At 41.9% G+C, this 18,122-nt stretch overlaps 1 protein-coding gene across 2 annotated transcripts in view; it reads right to left on the reverse strand.

The window, feature by feature from the left end:
* Positions 1-18,122, reverse strand: part of MAPRE3 (microtubule associated protein RP/EB family member 3) — a 520,309-nt gene that overhangs the window by 44,276 nt on the left and 457,911 nt on the right. For both annotated transcript variants that reach the window (XM_053709462.1, XM_053709463.1), the window contains exon 7: positions 441-596. In XM_053709462.1, coding sequence (XP_053565437.1) covers positions 441-596 — 156 coding nt within the window. The remainder of the gene's footprint in view (positions 1-440; positions 597-18,122) is intronic.

The following is an 18,122-nucleotide window of genomic DNA, read 5'->3' on the forward strand; positions in this document are numbered from 1 at the left end:
AGGTAGCTATGTCTGTCAGTCAGTAACATAGGGCAGGTAAGTAAGCTATGTCTGTCAGTCAGTAACATACAGCAGGTAGGTAGCTATGTCTGTCAGTCAGTAGCAGGTAGGTAGCTATGTCTGTCAGTCAGTAACATACAGCAGGTAGGTAGCTATGTCTGTCAGTCAGTAGCAGGTAGGTAGCTATGTCTGTCAGTCAGTAACATACAGCAGGTAGGTAGCTATGTCTGTCAGTCAGTAGCAGGTAGGTAGCTATGTCAGTCAGTAACATACAGCAGGTCGGTAGCTAAGTTAAGGTAAATATCTAGTTACTTGTATTATATTTACAAGTCATTAGCAGCACAATGTTTAAGGAATTCTACACAATGATAATTCACCCCTATGGTGTAATCGGCTCTTGGTGCTGAGCCTGATTGTACTGTCTGCGGTTTAGGACGCACCTCTGTAGCGTAGAGGATATCTATGATCTTGGCCATTATGCTCGCGTTGTTCTCGTTTTCGTTTTCCTGGCAGATCAACTCAATGTCACGCAGTTTGCTGAAGTAAAAGTCTCGCTCCTTTTCTAAGCCATCCACGGTTAGCTTCAGCTCCATCAGCTAATTAGAAAGAAAACACAAGTCACTGAAACAAAGCAGATGAAATAAAGGGACGGTGTACAGTCAGATGCAATCAGGCTGTGCTTTTGTCCGGTCAACACTGATAGATTAAACTCTGGGTGTGAGAAGTTCTGGGAATCTTAGTAAACTTCAGACATAAATAACTTGATTGATTAAGATGACGGCTTTATCAGGTGACCATACGGTACTAAACTGCGGGTGGTTGTGGTGTCAGTAATGAATGACCGACCATTTAATACTCAGCGCTGAATAATACACTTATTATGTTATAAGGAGCCGGTACTAAACTGCGGGTGGCTGTGGTGTCAGTAATGAATGACCGACCATTTAATACTCAGCGCTGAATGATACACTTATTATGTTATAAGGAGCCGGTACTAAACTGCGGGTGGCTGTGGTGTCAGTAATGAATGACCGACCATTTAATACTCAGCGCTGAATAATACACTTATTATGTTATAAGGAGCCGGTACTAAACTGCGGGTGGTTGTGGTGTCAGTAATGAATGACCGACCATTTAATACTCAGCGTTGAATAATACACTTATGTTATAAGGAGCCGGTACTAAACTGCGGGTGGTTGTGGTGTCAGTAATGAATGACCGACCATTTAATACTCAGCGCTGAATAATACACTTATTATGTTATAAAGGGCTGGTACTAAACTGCGGGTGGTTGTGGTGTCAGTAATGAATGACCGAACATTTAATACTCAGCGCTGAATAATACACTTATTATGTTATAAGGAGCCGGTACTAAACTGCGGGTGGTTGTGGTGTCAGTAATGAATGACCGACCATTTAATACTCAGCGCTGAATGATACACTTATTATGTTATAAAGGGCTGGTACTAAACTGCGGGTGGCTGTGGTGTCAGTAATGAATGACCGACCATTTAATACTCAGCGCTGAATGATACACTTATTATGTTATAAAGGGCTGGTACTAAACTGCGGGTGGTTGTGGTGTCAGTAATGAATGACCGACCATTTAATACTCAGCGCTGAATGATACACTTATTATGTTATAAAGGGCTGGTACTAAATTGCGGGTGGCTGTGGTGTCAGTAATGAATGACCAACCATTTAATACTCAGCGCTGAATAATACACTTATTATGTTATAAGGAGCCGGCACTAAACTGCGGGTGGTTGTGGTGTCAGTAATGAATGACCGACCATTTAATACTCAGCGCTGAATAATACACTTATTATGTTATAAGGAGCCGGCACTAAACTGCGGGTGGTTGTGGTGTCAGTAATGAATGACCGACCATTTAATACTCAGCGCTGAATAATACACTTATTATGTTATAAAGGGCCGGTACTAAACTGCGGGTGGTTGTGGTGTAAGTAATGAATGACCGACCATTTAATACTCAGCGCTGAATAATACACTTATTATGTTATAAGGAGCCGGTACTAAACTGCGGGTGGTTGTGGTGTCAGTAATGAATGACCGACCATTTAATACTCAGCGCTGAATAATACACTTATTATGTTATAAACTTGCCTTTTTAAAGGGACATGCAACACTAATTTGTTTTCTTCTATGATTCAGCCAAAGCGATTTTAGACAACTTTCTAATTTACTTCTATTATTAAATTGTCTTCGCTCTCTTGGTATATTTTGTTGAAAAATAAACTCAGTAGCGTGCACATGTCTGGAGCACTATATGGCAGAAGTTTTGCAAAAGCACCAGATGGCAGCACTATTTCCTGCCAGGTAGTGCTCCAGACACCTACCTAGGTGGTAACTCTTCAACAAAGAATACCATAAGAACAAAGCAATGTGATAACAGAAGTACATTGGAAACCATTAGTCCCTTTAACCTCTGGCAGTGCACACCCTACCCTTGTTAGATTTCAGGTTACTCACTCTACTTAAACTGCTTCCATTTCAATAACAATTGGAAAATTGGAGGTGCAATGAAAAGACCAGCGACGTACCGTGTATATCGTTAAGGGTTTCAAGCGGCTGGAATTGATCCTGATCACAAGGTATTGCAGTGATGCCTCGATATTGAGGCATCACTGCAATACCTTTTTAGGCCCACCGATGCAGAGAGAGCCACTCTGTGGCTCTCTCTGCATCGGCCAGTGATGGTGCCGATCGTTGGTGGGTGGCCCATCGCTGAGGAACTTCCTTCCGGCTGTTCTCTATGTCGGGTGCACGCGCTGGAGGTGAGGGGCAGGTGCGCACCCGCAATCTAAGGCAGTTGCTGGGGAATTTTTTTTTGCTGGGAGAGGGTGGTGGGTGCAGAGGAGGGGTGATCTGGGAGGGGGAGGGTGTAGGGTATGGAGGGGGGAAGCTACACTACAGAAAAAGTTAGGTTTAAAAAAATAAATAAAGTTATTTTGCAAAGTGGGTACTGGCAGACAGCTGCCAGTACCCAAAATGGTGGCTAATAGTTAGTGGGGGGAGGGTTAGAGAGCTCTTTGGCGGGGATCGGGCAGGTTGGGGGCTAAGGGGGGATCCTACACAGCAGAATATGATTTTTTTTTTAAAATAATTAAAAAAAAACAAAATAAAACTTTTATTTTAGTACTGGCAGACTTTCTGCCAGTACTTAAGATGGCGTAGACAATTGTGGGGTAGGGGAGGGAGCTGTTTGGGAGGGATCAGGGGGTGGGATGTGTCAGGTGGGAGGCTGATCTCTACACTAAATCTAAAATTAACCCTTCAAGCTCCCTACAAGCTACCTAATTAGCCCCTTCACTGCTGGGCCTAATACAAATGTGGTGCGCAGCGGCATTTAGCGGCCTTCTAATTACCAAAAAGCAATGCCAAAGCCATATATGTCTGCTATTTCTGAACAAAGGTGATCCCAAAGAAGATGTTTCAACCATGTGTGCCATAATTGCACAAGCTGTTTGTAAATAATTTCAGTGAGAAACCCAAAGCTAGTGAAAAAGTGAATCATTTTTTTTTTTTATCGCATTTGGCGGTGAAATGGTGGCATGAAATATATCAAATTTGGCCTAGATCAATACTTTGGGTTGTCTACTACACTACCCTAAAGCTACCTAATTAACCCCTTCACTGCTGGGCCTTATACAAATGTGGTGCGCAGCGGCATTTAGCGGCCTTCTAATTACCAAAAAGCAACGCCAAAGCCATATATGTCTGCTATTTCTGAACAAAGGGGATCCCAGAGAAGCATTTACAACCATTTGTGCCATAACTGCACAAGTTGTTTGTAAATGATTTCAGTGAGAAACCTAATATTTGTGAAAAAGTTTGTGAAAAAGTGAACGATTTTTTTTATTTGATCGCATTTGGCGGTGAAATGGTGGCATGAAATATACCAACATGGGCCTAGATCAATACTTTGGGTTGTCTACTTAAAAAAAAATATATACATATAAAGGGTAATTCAGGGATTTCTGACAGATATCAGTGTTACAATGTAACTATCGCTAATTGGGGGGGGGGGGGAATGGTTTGGAAATAGCAAAGTGCTACTTGTACTTATTGCCCTATAACTTGCATAAAAAGCAAAGAACATGTAAACATTGGGTATTTCTAAACTCAGGACAAAATTTAGAAACTATTAAGCATGGGTGTTTTTTGGAGGTTGTAGATGTGCAACAGATTTTGGGGGTCAAAGTTAGAAAAAGTGTGTTTTTTTCATCATATTTATACATTTTTTTACGGTAAATTATAAGATACTAGTCCTAAAGCCTGTGTACACGGGCCATTTTTTGCAGTACAGCGGTCCCACCCCTTGCTCTCTCTCTATACCCCCTCTCTTTTGCTCTCTATTTCTCCCCTCTCTTTTGCTCTCTCTTTCTCCCCTCTCTTTTACTCTCTCTCTCCCCCCTCTCTTTTGCTCGCTCTCCCCCCTCTCTTTTGCTCTCTCTCTCCCCCCTCTTTTGCTCTCTCTTTCCCTCTCTTTTGCTCTCTCCCCCTCTTTTGCTGTCTCTCTCCCTCTCTTTATCTCTCTCTCTCTTCCCCCCTCTCTTTTGCGCTCTCTCCCCCTCTCTTTTGCGCTCTCTTCCCCTCTCTTTTGTGCTCTTTCCCCCCTCTCTTTTGCGCTCTCTCTCCCCCCTCTCTTTTGCACTCTCTCTCCCCCTTCTCTTTTGTGCTCTCTCCCCCCTCTATTTTGTGCTCTCTCCCCCTCTTTTGTGCTTTCTTCCCCTCTCTCCCCCTCTCTTTTATGCTCTCTCCCCCTCTCTCCCCCTCTCTTCCCCCTCTCTTTTGTGCACTCTCCCCCTCTCTTTTGCTGTCTCTCTCCCTCTCTTTATTCCCCCTCTTCTGCTCTCTCTATCCCCCCTCTTAAGAGCTCTCCTGTTTTGGCAGTCGGCCCCAGCATCTGGCCCGCCCGCGTCACGCCTGACCCCGCCCATGTCATGCCCAGGCCCCACCCAAGTTGCACCCATCCGGCCACGCCCATGACACACCCGACCGGCCAAGCCGACTCCACCACACGCCAGATCGGTTGGAAGGCCAGGTGTGTTTGTCCTCGCGCGCAGTCTCTACAGCGCATGACAGCTTCGGACAAACACACTTGGCCTTTTATTATATAGGATGATGAAAATAATGGTATCTTTAGAAAGTCCATTTAATGGCGAAAAAAAAAACGGTATATAATATGTGTGGGTACAGTAAATGAGTAAGAGGAAAATTGCAGCTAAACACAAACACAGCAGAAATGTATAAATAGCCCCGGTCCTTAAGGGAAAGAAATTGAAAAATGGCCTTGTCCTTAAGGGGTTAAAGCACAAGTTAAAAATCATGTTACTAGTATGTTGTATGCAGTAAAATACAAGCTTACTATTACACAGTAAAAATCTAATTTCTCCAACATAGGTGTGTCCGGTCCACGGCGTCATCCTTACTTGTGGGATATTCTCTTCCCCAACAGGAAATGGCAAAGAGCCCAGCAAAGCTGGTCACATGATCCCTCCTAGGCTCCGCCTACCCCAGTCATTCTCTTTGCCGTTGTACAGGCAACATCTCCACGGAGATGGCTTAGAGTTTTTTAGTGTTTAACTGTAGTTTTTATTATTCAATCAAGAGTTTGTTATTTTAAAATAGTGCTGGTATGTACTATTTACTCTGAAACAGAAAAGAGATGAAGATTTCTGTTTGTATGAGGAATATGATTTTAGCAACCGTTACTAAAATCCATGGCTGTTCCACACAGGACTGTTGAGAGGAATTAACTTCAGTTGGGGGAACAGTGAGCAGTCTTTTGCTGCTTGAGGTATGACACATTCTAACAAGACGATGTAATGCTGGAAGCTGTCATTTTCCCTATGGGATCCGGTAAGCCATGTTTATTCAGAAAGTAAATAAGGGCTTCACAAGGGCTTATTAAGACTGTAGACTTTTTCTGGACTAAATCGATTCATATATTACACATATTTAGCCTTGAGGAATCATTTAATCTGGGTATTTTGATAAAATAATATCGGCAGGCACTGTTTTAGACTCCTTATTCTTTAGGGGCTTTCCCTAATCATAGGCAGAGCCTCATTTTCGCGCCGGTATTGCGCACTTGTTTTTGAGAGGCATGACATGCAGTCGCATGTGTGAGGAGCTCTGATACATAGAAAAGACTTTTTGAAGGCGTCATTTGGTATCGTATTCCCCTTTGGGCTTGGTTGGGTCTCAGCAAAGCAGATTCCAGGGACTGTAAAGGGGTTAAATATAAAAACGGCTCCGGTTCCGTTATTTTAAGGGTTAAAGCTTCCAAATTTGGTGTGCAATACTTTTAAGGCTTTAAGACACTGTGGTGAAATTTGAACAATTCCTTCATACTTTTTCGCAATTGCAGTAATAAAGTGTGTTCAGTTTAAAATTTAAAGTGACAGTAACGGTTTTATTTTAAAACGTTTTTTTTGTACTTTGTTATCAATTTTATGCCTGTTTAACATGTCTGAACTACCAGATATACTGTGTTCTGAATGTGGGGAAGCCAGGGTTCCTTCTCATTTAAATAAATGTGATTTATGTGACACTGAAAATGATGCCCAAGATGATTCCTCAAGTGAGGGGAGTAAGCATGGTACTGCATCATTCCCTCCTTCGTCTACACGAGTCTTGCCCACTCAGGAGGCCCCTAGTACATCTAGCGCACCAATACTCCTTACTATGCAACAATTAACGGCTGTAATGGATAATTCTATCAAAAACATTTTAGCCAAAATGCCCACTTATCAGCGTAAGCGCGACTGCTCTGTTTTAGATACTGAAGAGCATGAGGACGCTGATGATAATGGTTCTGAAATGCCCCTACACCAGTCTGAGGGGGCCAGGGAGGTTTTGTCTGAGGGAGAAATTTCAGATTCAGGGAAAATTTCTCAACAAGCTGAACCCGATGTGATTACATTTAAATTTAAGTTGGAACATCTCCGCGCTCTGCTTAAGGAGGTATTATCCACTCTGGATGATTGTGAGAATTTGATCATCCCAGAGAAACTATGTAAAATGGACAAGTTCCTAGAGGTCCCGGGGCTCCCAGAAGCTTTTCCTATACCCAAGCGGGTGGCGGACATTGTAAATAAAGAATGGGAAAGGCCCGGTATACCTTTCGTCCCTCCCCCCATATTTAAAAAATTGTTTCCTATGGTCGACCCCAGAAAGGACTTATGGCAGACAGTCCCCAAGGTCGAGGGAGCGGTTTCTACTTTAAACAAACGCACCACTATACCCATAGAAGATAGTTGTGCTTTCAAAGATCCTATGGATAAAAAATTAGAAGGTTTGCTTAAAAAGATGTTTGTTCAGCAAGGTTACTTTCTACAACCAATTTCATGCATTGTCCCTGTCACTACAGCCGCGTGTTTCTGGTTCGATGAACTAGTTAAGGCGATCGATAGTGATTCTCCTCCTTATGAGGAGATTATGGACAGAATCCGTGCTCTCAAATTGGCTAATTCTTTCACCCTAGACGCCACTTTGCAATTGGCTAGGTTAGCGGCGAAAAATTCTGGGTTTGCTATTGTGGCGCGCAGAGCGCTTTGGTTGAAATCTTGGTCAGCGGATGCGTCTTCCAAGAACAAACTACTTAACATTCCTTTCAAGGGGAAAACGCTGTTTGGCCCTGACTTGAAAGAGATTATCTCTGATATCACTGGGGGTAAGGGCCACGCCCTTCCTCAGGATAGGTCTTTCAAGGCCAAAAATAAACCTAATTTTCGTCCCTTTCGTAGAAACGGACCAGCCCCAAGTGCTACGTCCTCTAAACAAGAGGGTAATACTTCTCAAGCCAAGCCAGCCTGGAGACCAATGCAAGGCTGGAACAAGGGAAAGCAGGCCAAGAAACCTGCTACTGCTACCAAGACAGCATGAAATGTTGGCCCCCGATCCGGGACCGGATCTGGTGGGGGGCAGACTCTCTCTCTTCGCTCAGGCTTGGGCAAGAGATGTTCTGGATCCTTGGGCACTAGAAATAGTCTCCCAAGGTTATCTTCTGGAATTCAAGGGACTTCCCCCAAGGGGGAGGTTCCACAGGTCTCAATTGTCTTCAGACCACATAAAAAGACAGGCATTCTTACATTGTGTAGAAGACCTGCTAAAAATGGGAGTAATTCATCCTGTTCCATTAGGAGAACAAGGGATGGGGTTCTACTCCAATCTGTTCATAGTTCCCAAAAAAGAGGGAACGTTCAGACCAATCTTAGATCTCAAGATCTTAAACAAGTTTCTCAAGGTTCCATCGTTCAAGATGGAAACCATTCGAACAATTCTTCCTTCCATCCAGGAAGGTCAATTCATGACCACGGTGGATTTAAAGGATGCGTATCTACATATTCCTATCCACAAGGAACATCATCGGTTCCTAAGGTTCGCATTCCTGGACAAGCATTACCAGTTCGTGGCGCGTCCTTTCGGATTAGCCACTGCTCCAAGGATTTTCACAAAGGTACTAGGGTCCCTTCTAGCGGTGCTAAGACCAAGGGGCATTGCAGTAGTACCTTACTTGGACGACATTCTGATTCAAGCGTCGTCCCTTCCTCAAGCAAAGGCTCACACGGACATAGTCCTGGCCTTTCTCAGATCTCACGGATGGAAAGTGAACGTGGAAAAGAGTTCTCTATCTCCGTCGACAAGGGTTCCCTTCTTGGGAACAATAATAGACTCCTTAGAAATGAGGATTTTTCTGACAGAGGCCAGAAAATCAAAACTTCTAAACTCTTGTCGGACACTTCTTTCCGTTCCTCTTCCTTCCATAGCGCAGTGCATGGAAGTAATAGGTTTGATGGTAGCGGCAATGGACATAGTTCCTTTTGCGCGCATTCATCTAAGACCATTACAACTGTGCATGCTCAGTCAGTGGAATGGGGACTATACAGACTTGTCTCCGAAGATACAAGTAAATCAGAGGACCAGAGACTCACTCCGCTGGTGGCTGTCCCTGGACAACCTGTCACAAGGGATGACCTTCCGCAGACCAGAGTGGGTCATTGTCACGACCGACGCCAGTCTGATGGGCTGGGGCGCGGTCTGGGGATCCCTGAAAGCTCAGGGTCTTTGGTCTCGGGAAGAATCTCTTCTACCGATAAATATTCTGGAACTGAGAGCGATATTCAATGCTCTCAAGGCTTGGCCTCAGCTAGCGACGGCCAAGTTCATACGGTTTCAATCAGACAACATGACGACTGTTGCGTACATCAACCATCAGGGGGGAACAAGGAGTTCCCTGGCGATGGAAGAAGTGACCAAAATCATTCAGTGGCGGAGACTCGCTCCTGCCACCTGTCTGCAATCCACATCCCAGGAGTGGAAAATTGGGAAGCGGATTTTCTGAGTCGTCAGACATTGCATCCGGGGGAGTGGGAACTCCATCCGGAAATCTTTGCCCAAATCACTCAACTGTGGGGCATTCCAGACATGGATCTGATGGCCTCTCGTCAGAACTTCAAGGTTCCTTGCTACGGGTCCAGATCCAGGGATCCCAAGGCGACTCTAGTAGATGCACTAGTAGCACCTTGGACCTTCAAACTAGCTTATGTATTCCCGCCGTTTCCTCTCATCCCCAGGCTGGTAGCCAGGATCCATCAGGAGAGGGCGTCGGTGATCTTGATAGCTCCTGCGTGGCCACGCAGGACTTGGTATGCAGATCTGGTGAATATGTCATCGGCTCCACCATGGAGGCTACCTTTGAGACGAGACCTTCTTGTTCAAGGTCCGTTCGTACATCCGAATCTGGTCTCACTCCAGCTGACTGCTTGGAGATTGAACGCTTGATTTTATCAAAACGAGGGTTCTCAGATTCTGTTATTGATACTCTTGTTCAGGCCAGAAAGCCTGTAACTAGAAAAATTTACCACAAAATATGGAAAAAATATATCTGTTGGTGTGAATCTAAAGGATTCCCCTGGGACAAGGTAAAGATTCCTAAGATTCTATCTTTTCTCCAAGAAGGATTGGAGAAAGGGTTATCTGCAAGTTCCTTGAAGGGACAGATTTCTGCCTTGTCTGTGTTACTTCACAAAAAGCTGGCAGCTGTGCCAGATGTTCAAGCCTTTGTTCAGGCTCTGGTTAGAATCAAGCCTGTTTACAAACCTTTGACTCCTCCTTGGAGTCTCAACTTAGTTCTTTCAGTTCTTCAGGGGGTTCCGTTTGAACCCTTACATTCCGTTGATATTAAGTTATTATCTTGGAAAGTTTTGTTTTTGGTTGCAATTTCTTCTGCTAGAAGAGTTTCAGAATTATCTGCTCTGCAGTGTTCTCCTCCTTATCTGGTGTTCCATGCAGATAAGGTGGTTTTACGTACTAAACCTGGTTTTCTTCCGAAAGTTGTTTCTAACAAAAACATTAACCAGGAGATAGTCGTGCCTTCTTTGTGTCCGAAACCTGTTTCGAAGAAGGAGCGTTTGTTGCACAATTTGGATGTTGTTCGCGCTCTAAAATTCTATTTAGATGCTACAAAGGATTTTAGACAAACATCTTCCTTGTTTGTTGTTTATTCTGGTAAAAGGAGAGGTCAAAAAGCAACTTCTACCTCTCTCTCTTTTTGGATTAAAAGCATCATCAGATTGGCTTACGAGACTGCCGGACGGCAGCCTCCTGAAAGAATCACAGCTCATTCCACTAGGGCTGTGGCTTCCACATGGGCCTTCAAGAACGAGGCTTCTGTTGATCAGATATGTAGGGCAGCGACTTGGTCTTCACTGCACACTTTTACCAAATTTTACAAGTTTGATACTTTTGCTTCTTCTGAGGCTGTTTTTGGGAGAAAGGTTTTGCAAGCCGTGGTGCCTTCCATTTAGGTGACCTGATTTGCTCCCTCCCTTCATCCGTGTCCTAAAGCTTTGGTATTGGTTCCCACAAGTAAGGATGACGCCGTGGACCGGACACACCTATGTTGGAGAAAACAGAATTTATGTTTACCTGATAAATTACTTTCTCCAACGGTGTGTCCGGTCCACGGCCCGCCCTGGTTTTTTAATCAGGTCTGATAATTTATTTTCTTTAACTACAGTCACCACGGTATCATATGGTTTCTCCTATGCAAATATTCCTCCTTAACGTCGGTCGAATGACTGGGGTAGGCGGAGCCTAGGAGGGATCATGTGACCAGCTTTGCTGGGCTCTTTGCCATTTCCTGTTGGGGAAGAGAATATCCCACAAGTAAGGATGACGCCGTGGACCGGACACACCGTTGGAGAAAGTAATTTATCAGGTAAACATAAATTCTGTTTTTCCTAAAATGGAAGAAATAAATATAAAATTGGCTTCAATTATGGAGGAGATGAAGAGGCAAAATGAGCGGCTCACAGAAATGGAGCAAAGAATTTCATACTGTGAAGATAATTTAACTACTCAGGATACCAAACTTAATTTATTAATAAAACAAAATGTTAAATTGGAAGCTAAAGTTGAAGAATTGGAGGCCAGAAGCAGACAAAACAACTTAAGGATAATTGGGCTAACTGAAGAGGCTAAACCAGAAAACTTGATACACTTTGCAGAAATAATCCTGCCTTCACTATTGGAAATAGAAGGAGGTGGAGTGAGATTTGTGGTAGAAAGAGCCCACCGGGTGGGACGAGTATTGGAAGTCTCTGAGACAAGACCAGCTAGGCCCAGAGCTGTGGTGGTGAAATATCTGTCCTTTCAAAGCAAATGGGCTATCTAGAGAGCCTATAGAAAACTGCATCAGCTCAATTATAAAGAAGGCAGAGTTTTAATCTTCCAGGATTTTTCAAATGAGACTGCAAGCAAAAGGAAAGCATTCTCGCTTATCTGTAACACAGTTGGTGAAGAACTTTTCCTTAATGTATCCAGCTAAATTGAAAATCAGAGAGGGGAACAACTTTTTTGTTTTTGAATCCCCAGATCAAGCCCAAAGATTTCTGGACAGAGATATGAAACCCAATTAGTTTTTTATTGCTGGACTACCCATCACCTTCCAGTGATGTTTTTTTTCCCTGGGGGATTAAGGATAATTTCCCGTTTCTTCCCCCCCCCCCCGCATATTTAGATACTCATAGAGAATCCATAGGAATAATATATTAGTTTGTTTATTAAAAATATGAATGTAAAATGTAAAGCACTGTAGGCAAGGGAATCTTTGCATAATTAGGTCAGCTCTCTTTAACTGTATAGGTTTTATGTGTTTAATCATTTAATGAAGGTTTATTTAAAAAAAAAAAAAAAAATTCCCTGGACACCTAGATACTTATAGAAGAGTTCACAGGAATAATATACTAGTTTGTTTATTGAAAATATGGAAAATATGAGAAATGAATATAAAGCACATTTGGTATATTTAGATACTCATAGAGAGTTCGCAGGAATAATACACTAGTTTGTTTATTGAAAATATGAAAATGAATGTAAAGCACTGAAGGCAAGGACATTTTTTGCACAATTGGGTTAGCTTTTTTGTAATTGCATAGGTTTTATGTGTTTAGATATTTAATGAAGGTTTATTTATTTATTTATTTATTTTCTTGCATATTTAGATACTCACAGAGAGTCCACAAGAACAATATATTAGTTCATTGAAAATATGAAAATAAATGTAAAGCACTAAAGGCAAGGGAATTTTTGCACAATTGGGTTAGCTCTTTTGTAATTGTACAGGTTTATGTGTTTAGACATTTAATGAAGGTTCTTTTTTTTTTTTTTTTTTTTGCATACTTAGGCCTAGATTTGGAGTTTGGCGGTAGCCGTGAAAACCAGCGTTAGAGGCTCCTAACGCTGGTTTTAGGCTACCGCCGGTATTTGGAGTAATTAAAAAAAGGGTCTAACGTTCACTTTTCAGCCGCAACTTTTCCATACCGCAGATCCCCTTACGTCAATTGCGTATCCTATCTTTTCAATGGGATCTTTCTAACTCCGGTATTTAGAGTCGTGTCTGAAGTGAGCGTTAGAATTCTAAAGACAAAACTCCAGCCGCAGAAAAAATTCAGTGGTTAAGAGCTTTCTGGGCTAACGCCTGTCATGATCCGGTGTACATGCGCTCAGGAAACAGACCCTCGGGGCAGTGGTAGGGATTTGAAGACACCGACCCCTGACCCGGGGAAGAGTATCCTGGACGTGGATAGATGATATTCTGTGATTCATAGTTGCTAGAAGTTATTGTAGAATAAATGGAGAGTGCAACATTTGTATACAATATATTCTGAGTTCACTGTGACTTATAGTTAGTTAATAGAAGTAACTGCAGGATTCAATGAGAGAGAAATATAGCAAAGTGGAATGTTCAGGCTTCAGAGTAATCTGGTGAAACTTTGACACTTAGATGCAAACTAAGGATTGTTGCAGGTTCACAGTACATAATATTATATAAAGCTGTATGTCAGAGTTAAAGCACAGCTGCACAGGTACTTAGACAAGCTGCAAGTTTAGGCATTAATTATTGTTTGTGCATTTAGATGCAAACTTGGTTTATTGCAGGTTCACAGTACATATTATTATAATGAGCTGTATGTCAGTAATTAGCAGAGCAGCACAGGTGAAAGTTAAGTTTAAGGCATTAATTACTGTTTGAACATATATTGGAGAATCACAGGAAAGCTTTTAATTGAACACATAGATGCAGAGTTCAGAATATGTTAACATATTTGCAGCAGGATATTTCAGCAATGACAACTTGTAGCAGAGAAATATTTATAAAGTTCTGAGTAAGATGCTGTTGTAATTAGAGAGTGATGGTAAGCAAAAGCATAGTTGAATTATAATAAAGTTCAGAGATTGTTAAGTAGCTGTGTCCAGGAAACAGAATGGAGATATTTTTGATACTTGCGGTTTGATGATATTTTGCATAGGTAATAGGAAATGCTGTATCTTGGAATAGTTGCTAAGTTCATGCAGGAAACAGTCACAGACCTCTGTTCAGGATCACAACTTCAATGTTAATGCAAGGCACATTAGACCTGAGAAGGCTTAAAAAGAGGCTGAGGTAATCAGGTGCATGAATGATTAATCAGGCAGGCAGGCTGAATGTGAATACTGCCCAAATGCAGCAGTCAGAAAAGGATTTCTTAAAGGGATAGTGACATTAGGCTGAGATATGTTACAGATTCCCCTCCTTAAAGGCGACCTCCGGGCGCCCAATACAATCCAAAAGGAGAGAGAACAAAATTGATACGGAGAATCGGTAGTAGGTGTATGGAGGTAGTGAGTCCAATCGGAAATCAAGAAAGGAGGGTTGGAGATCTCTTGAAAAAGTTGAATGACGAAGTAAAGGCCATGTAATTCAGGTATCAAAAGATCTTGACAAAGATGAGAGCAAAACTTGAAGTCAACTTTTTTGTAGTCATCGTGAGAATGCATGAACGTAACATACAATGAGCTTCCTACCACAGAATCATTCTGAGGGTAGACAGGTGGATGTTCTTCATGATAGATGACCATGTATATAGCCAATGAAAAGGCAGCCAGTCCTAGAGATATGAAAAGGCTTTCCTCAGCTTCAGAAATAGAGATGCAGCATTCTGGATTGATAACCAGATTAACCACCTTTGGGTCAGAGATTTGAGTATCCTCAGAATTAACCTCTTGGCTGAGGATTAGATATACTCCAAAAGAAAAAGCTATAGCCACTTCTAACGCAATAGCAGGGCTTTCTTCAAAATAGGAGATAGGAGTGTAGAGTGCAAGATTTGTCCAGTTCTTGCCATCTTCTAATTCAAAATGAAATGTCTCCTTACTGGATTCAGAATCAAAAGTGTTCTCACTAAGAATAGGTATATGAATGTCCACACCAGGGTAAGGTTCAGGAATACCCACATCTGGGCAAGGTTCAGTCATATCCTCAGTAGGATCAGGTGAAGGAATGCCCATGCCAGGGCAAGGTTCAACTATAGAGAAAGAAAAAGAACCCACTTTAGAGCCAGGAACCATACTCTCTTCTGAGCAGAGGGCAAGGCTTTCTTCAGGGTTCATAAACGAAGAATTAACAAGACCCACTTTAGAGCCAAGAACCATACTCGCTTCTGAGTAGAGGGCATGGCTATCTTCAGGATCAAGTATTATTACACCCATTTCTGGGTTAAACAAAGGAATTCCCATACCAGGGTCAAAAACAGGAGAGTCCACCTTGATGTCAGGTTTAGTAGTATAATCATGGAAAACAGGAACAGGAATGGGCACAGGGGAATCTTCTTGAAGAACTTTTGTACAAGTTTCAGGTTCAAGAATGTCCACTTGCAAACTTGGTTCAAAGTTGTCCTCACAGGATTGAGTATCAGGAATTCCTGTACAGGAAACTGATGTAGTAGAAAATGTAGGTTGATGCAAAGTATCTCCCAAGGGAAACAATTTCTTAGATGCAATAACAGAAGAATTTTGAGAAGGTGAAGTGTACTGCAATATGCCACACTCAGGTAGATGTGGAGGAATTGTGACACAAGATTCTGACTGAGAAGTTATCTGGAGTTCAGCAGGCATGCTTATTTGAGTTTGAATATCAGAGCTAAATTCTCCAGGGATTATCTCTGGTAAACTGAAAGGTTGTATATCTGGAACAGAATTATCTTTTGCTTCTAGCACAGGGTTTACAGGTATTGAGGCATCATGAGAGGGATGCAAGAATTCAATAGTTGGAAACAGTTTTTGTAGTTGTTGTAGAGTCTGAGAAGAGATACCATTAGATGCTTTAAGAAGAGACTGATAGTGACTATAGACATCATCCAGCTCGGTGTTGACAGTGTCAGGAGGCAAGAGAGGGTCTGGTACAACAGAATCTAAAACAGGGGAATCAGGCTGAGTTTCCTCTTTGCACTTCTGATTTTCTGTGGGCAGAAGGATTTTCTTCTTCTTCTTCTTTTTCTTAGAGAGCTTAGATTTCTTCCCAGTATGAGGCTTCTTAGGTTGCTGCCATTGTGGCTTGTAGTAAGGTTGAGAACAGAAATCCTCTTCATCACTGGATGCATAATTCTGATGTGATAAATCAGCATAGTAGTTGAGCGGACCTTTACTCCTAACAGCAGTCTGTAAACCAGATGTCCTTTCTTCCAGCTCTGAATCTGTCCAATCTAACGAATCCATGGTAATATCAGTATTTCCATGAGAGGTTTCATGATGGGAGCTGTCTGTATCATCCATGTTGTAAATATAACAACCAAGGATGTCATTATAGCAAATAGGTTGAGGTCTTGTCTGAGTTTGTGGCGAATTAAAGTTGCGCTCATACCAGTCTAATGCCAATTCAGCTGGATCTGTGAAGTCATCCTCCTTGTTGACATATACAGACTCAGAATCAGTATCATCAGGATAGGAATCACAAACATGAGGAACAGATGAAATTCTAGAAAAGTGGTTCTGTCTCTTTAAATCTTTAAAGATCTGATTTTTTTCTGCTGAATCTATGGATATATTCTCTTCATTTTCATAGTCAGATTCAGAATCAGTTTCACCAAAATGGTAATCACGAACATGAAGAACAGATGACATTTTAGAAAAGTGGTTCTGTCTCTTTAAATCTTTGAAAGCCTGAATTTTTTCTGCTGAAGCTATGGTTAAATCCTCTTCATTTTCATAGTCAGATTCAGGATCAGTTTCACCAAAATGGTAACCACGAACATGAGTAGAAGATTGTCTAGAATGGGAGTACTGTGTCTTTAAATTTTTTAAAGTTTGAAAATCTTCTGTTTTTCCTTTAGGGATTGCTTGGGTCTGAGTTATGTTGTAATTTTTTATTTTCCTTTGAGGGTCGGTGCATCCACTACCACTGCGGATCCCTTTTTTAGGCATTAACATTCTGTCATGATCCGGTGTACATGCGCTCAGGAAACAGACCCTCGGGGCAGTGGTAGGGATTTGAAGACACCGACCCCTGACCCGGGGAAGAGTATCCTGGACGTGGATAGATGATATTCTGTGATTCATAGTTGCTAGAAGTTATTGTAGAATAAATGGAGAGTGCAACATTTGTATACAATATATTCTGAGTTCACTGTGACTTATAGTTAGTTAATAGAAGTAACTGCAGGATTCAATGAGAGAGAAATATAGCAAAGTGGAATGTTCAGGCTTCAGAGTAATCTGGTGAAACTTTGACACTTAGATGCAAACTAAGGATTGTTGCAGGTTCACAGTACATAATATTATATAAAGCTGTATGTCAGAGTTAAAGCACAGCTGCACAGGTACTTAGACAAGCTGCAAGTTTAGGCATTAATTATTGTTTGTGCATTTAGATGCAAACTTGGTTTATTGCAGGTTCACAGTACATATTATTATAATGAGCTGTATGTCAGTAATTAGCAGAGCAGCACAGGTGAAAGTTAAGTTTAAGGCATTAATTACTGTTTGAACATATATTGGAGAATCACAGGAAAGCTTTTAATTGAACACATAGATGCAGAGTTCAGAATATGTTAACATATTTGCAGCAGGATATTTCAGCAATGACAACTTGTAGCAGAGAAATATTTATAAAGTTCTGAGTAAGATGCTGTTGTAATTAGAGAGTGATGGTAAGCAAAAGCATAGTTGAATTATAATAAAGTTCAGAGATTGTTAAGTAGCTGTGTCCAGGAAACAGAATGGAGATATTTTTGATACTTGCGGTTTGATGATATTTTGCATAGGTAATAGGAAATGCTGTATCTTGGAATAGTTGCTAAGTTCATGCAGGAAACAGTCACAGACCTCTGTTCAGGATCACAACTTCAATGTTAATGCAAGGCACATTAGACCTGAGAAGGCTTAAAAGAGGCTGAGGTAATCAGGTGCATGAATGATTAATCAGGCAGGCAGGCTGAATGTGAATACTGCCCAAATGCAGCAGTCAGAAAAGGATTTCTTAAAGGGATAGTGACATTAGGCTGAGATATGTTACAACGCCGGTTCATAAAGCTCTTAACTACTGTGCTCTAAAGTACACTAACACCCATAAACTACCTATGTACCCCTAAACCGAGGTCCCCCCACATTGCCGACACTCGATTAAAATTTTTTAACCCCTAATCTGCCGACCGCCACCTACGTTATCCTTATGTACCCCTAATCTGCTGCCCCTAACACCGCCGACCCCTATATTATATTTATTAACCCCTAATCTGCCCCCCACAAAGTCGCCTCCATCTGCCTACACTTAT

The sequence above is a fragment of the Bombina bombina genome, chromosome 4 (genome assembly GCF_027579735.1).
Source record: "Bombina bombina isolate aBomBom1 chromosome 4, aBomBom1.pri, whole genome shotgun sequence".
Lineage (NCBI taxonomy): Eukaryota > Metazoa > Chordata > Amphibia > Anura > Bombinatoridae > Bombina > Bombina bombina.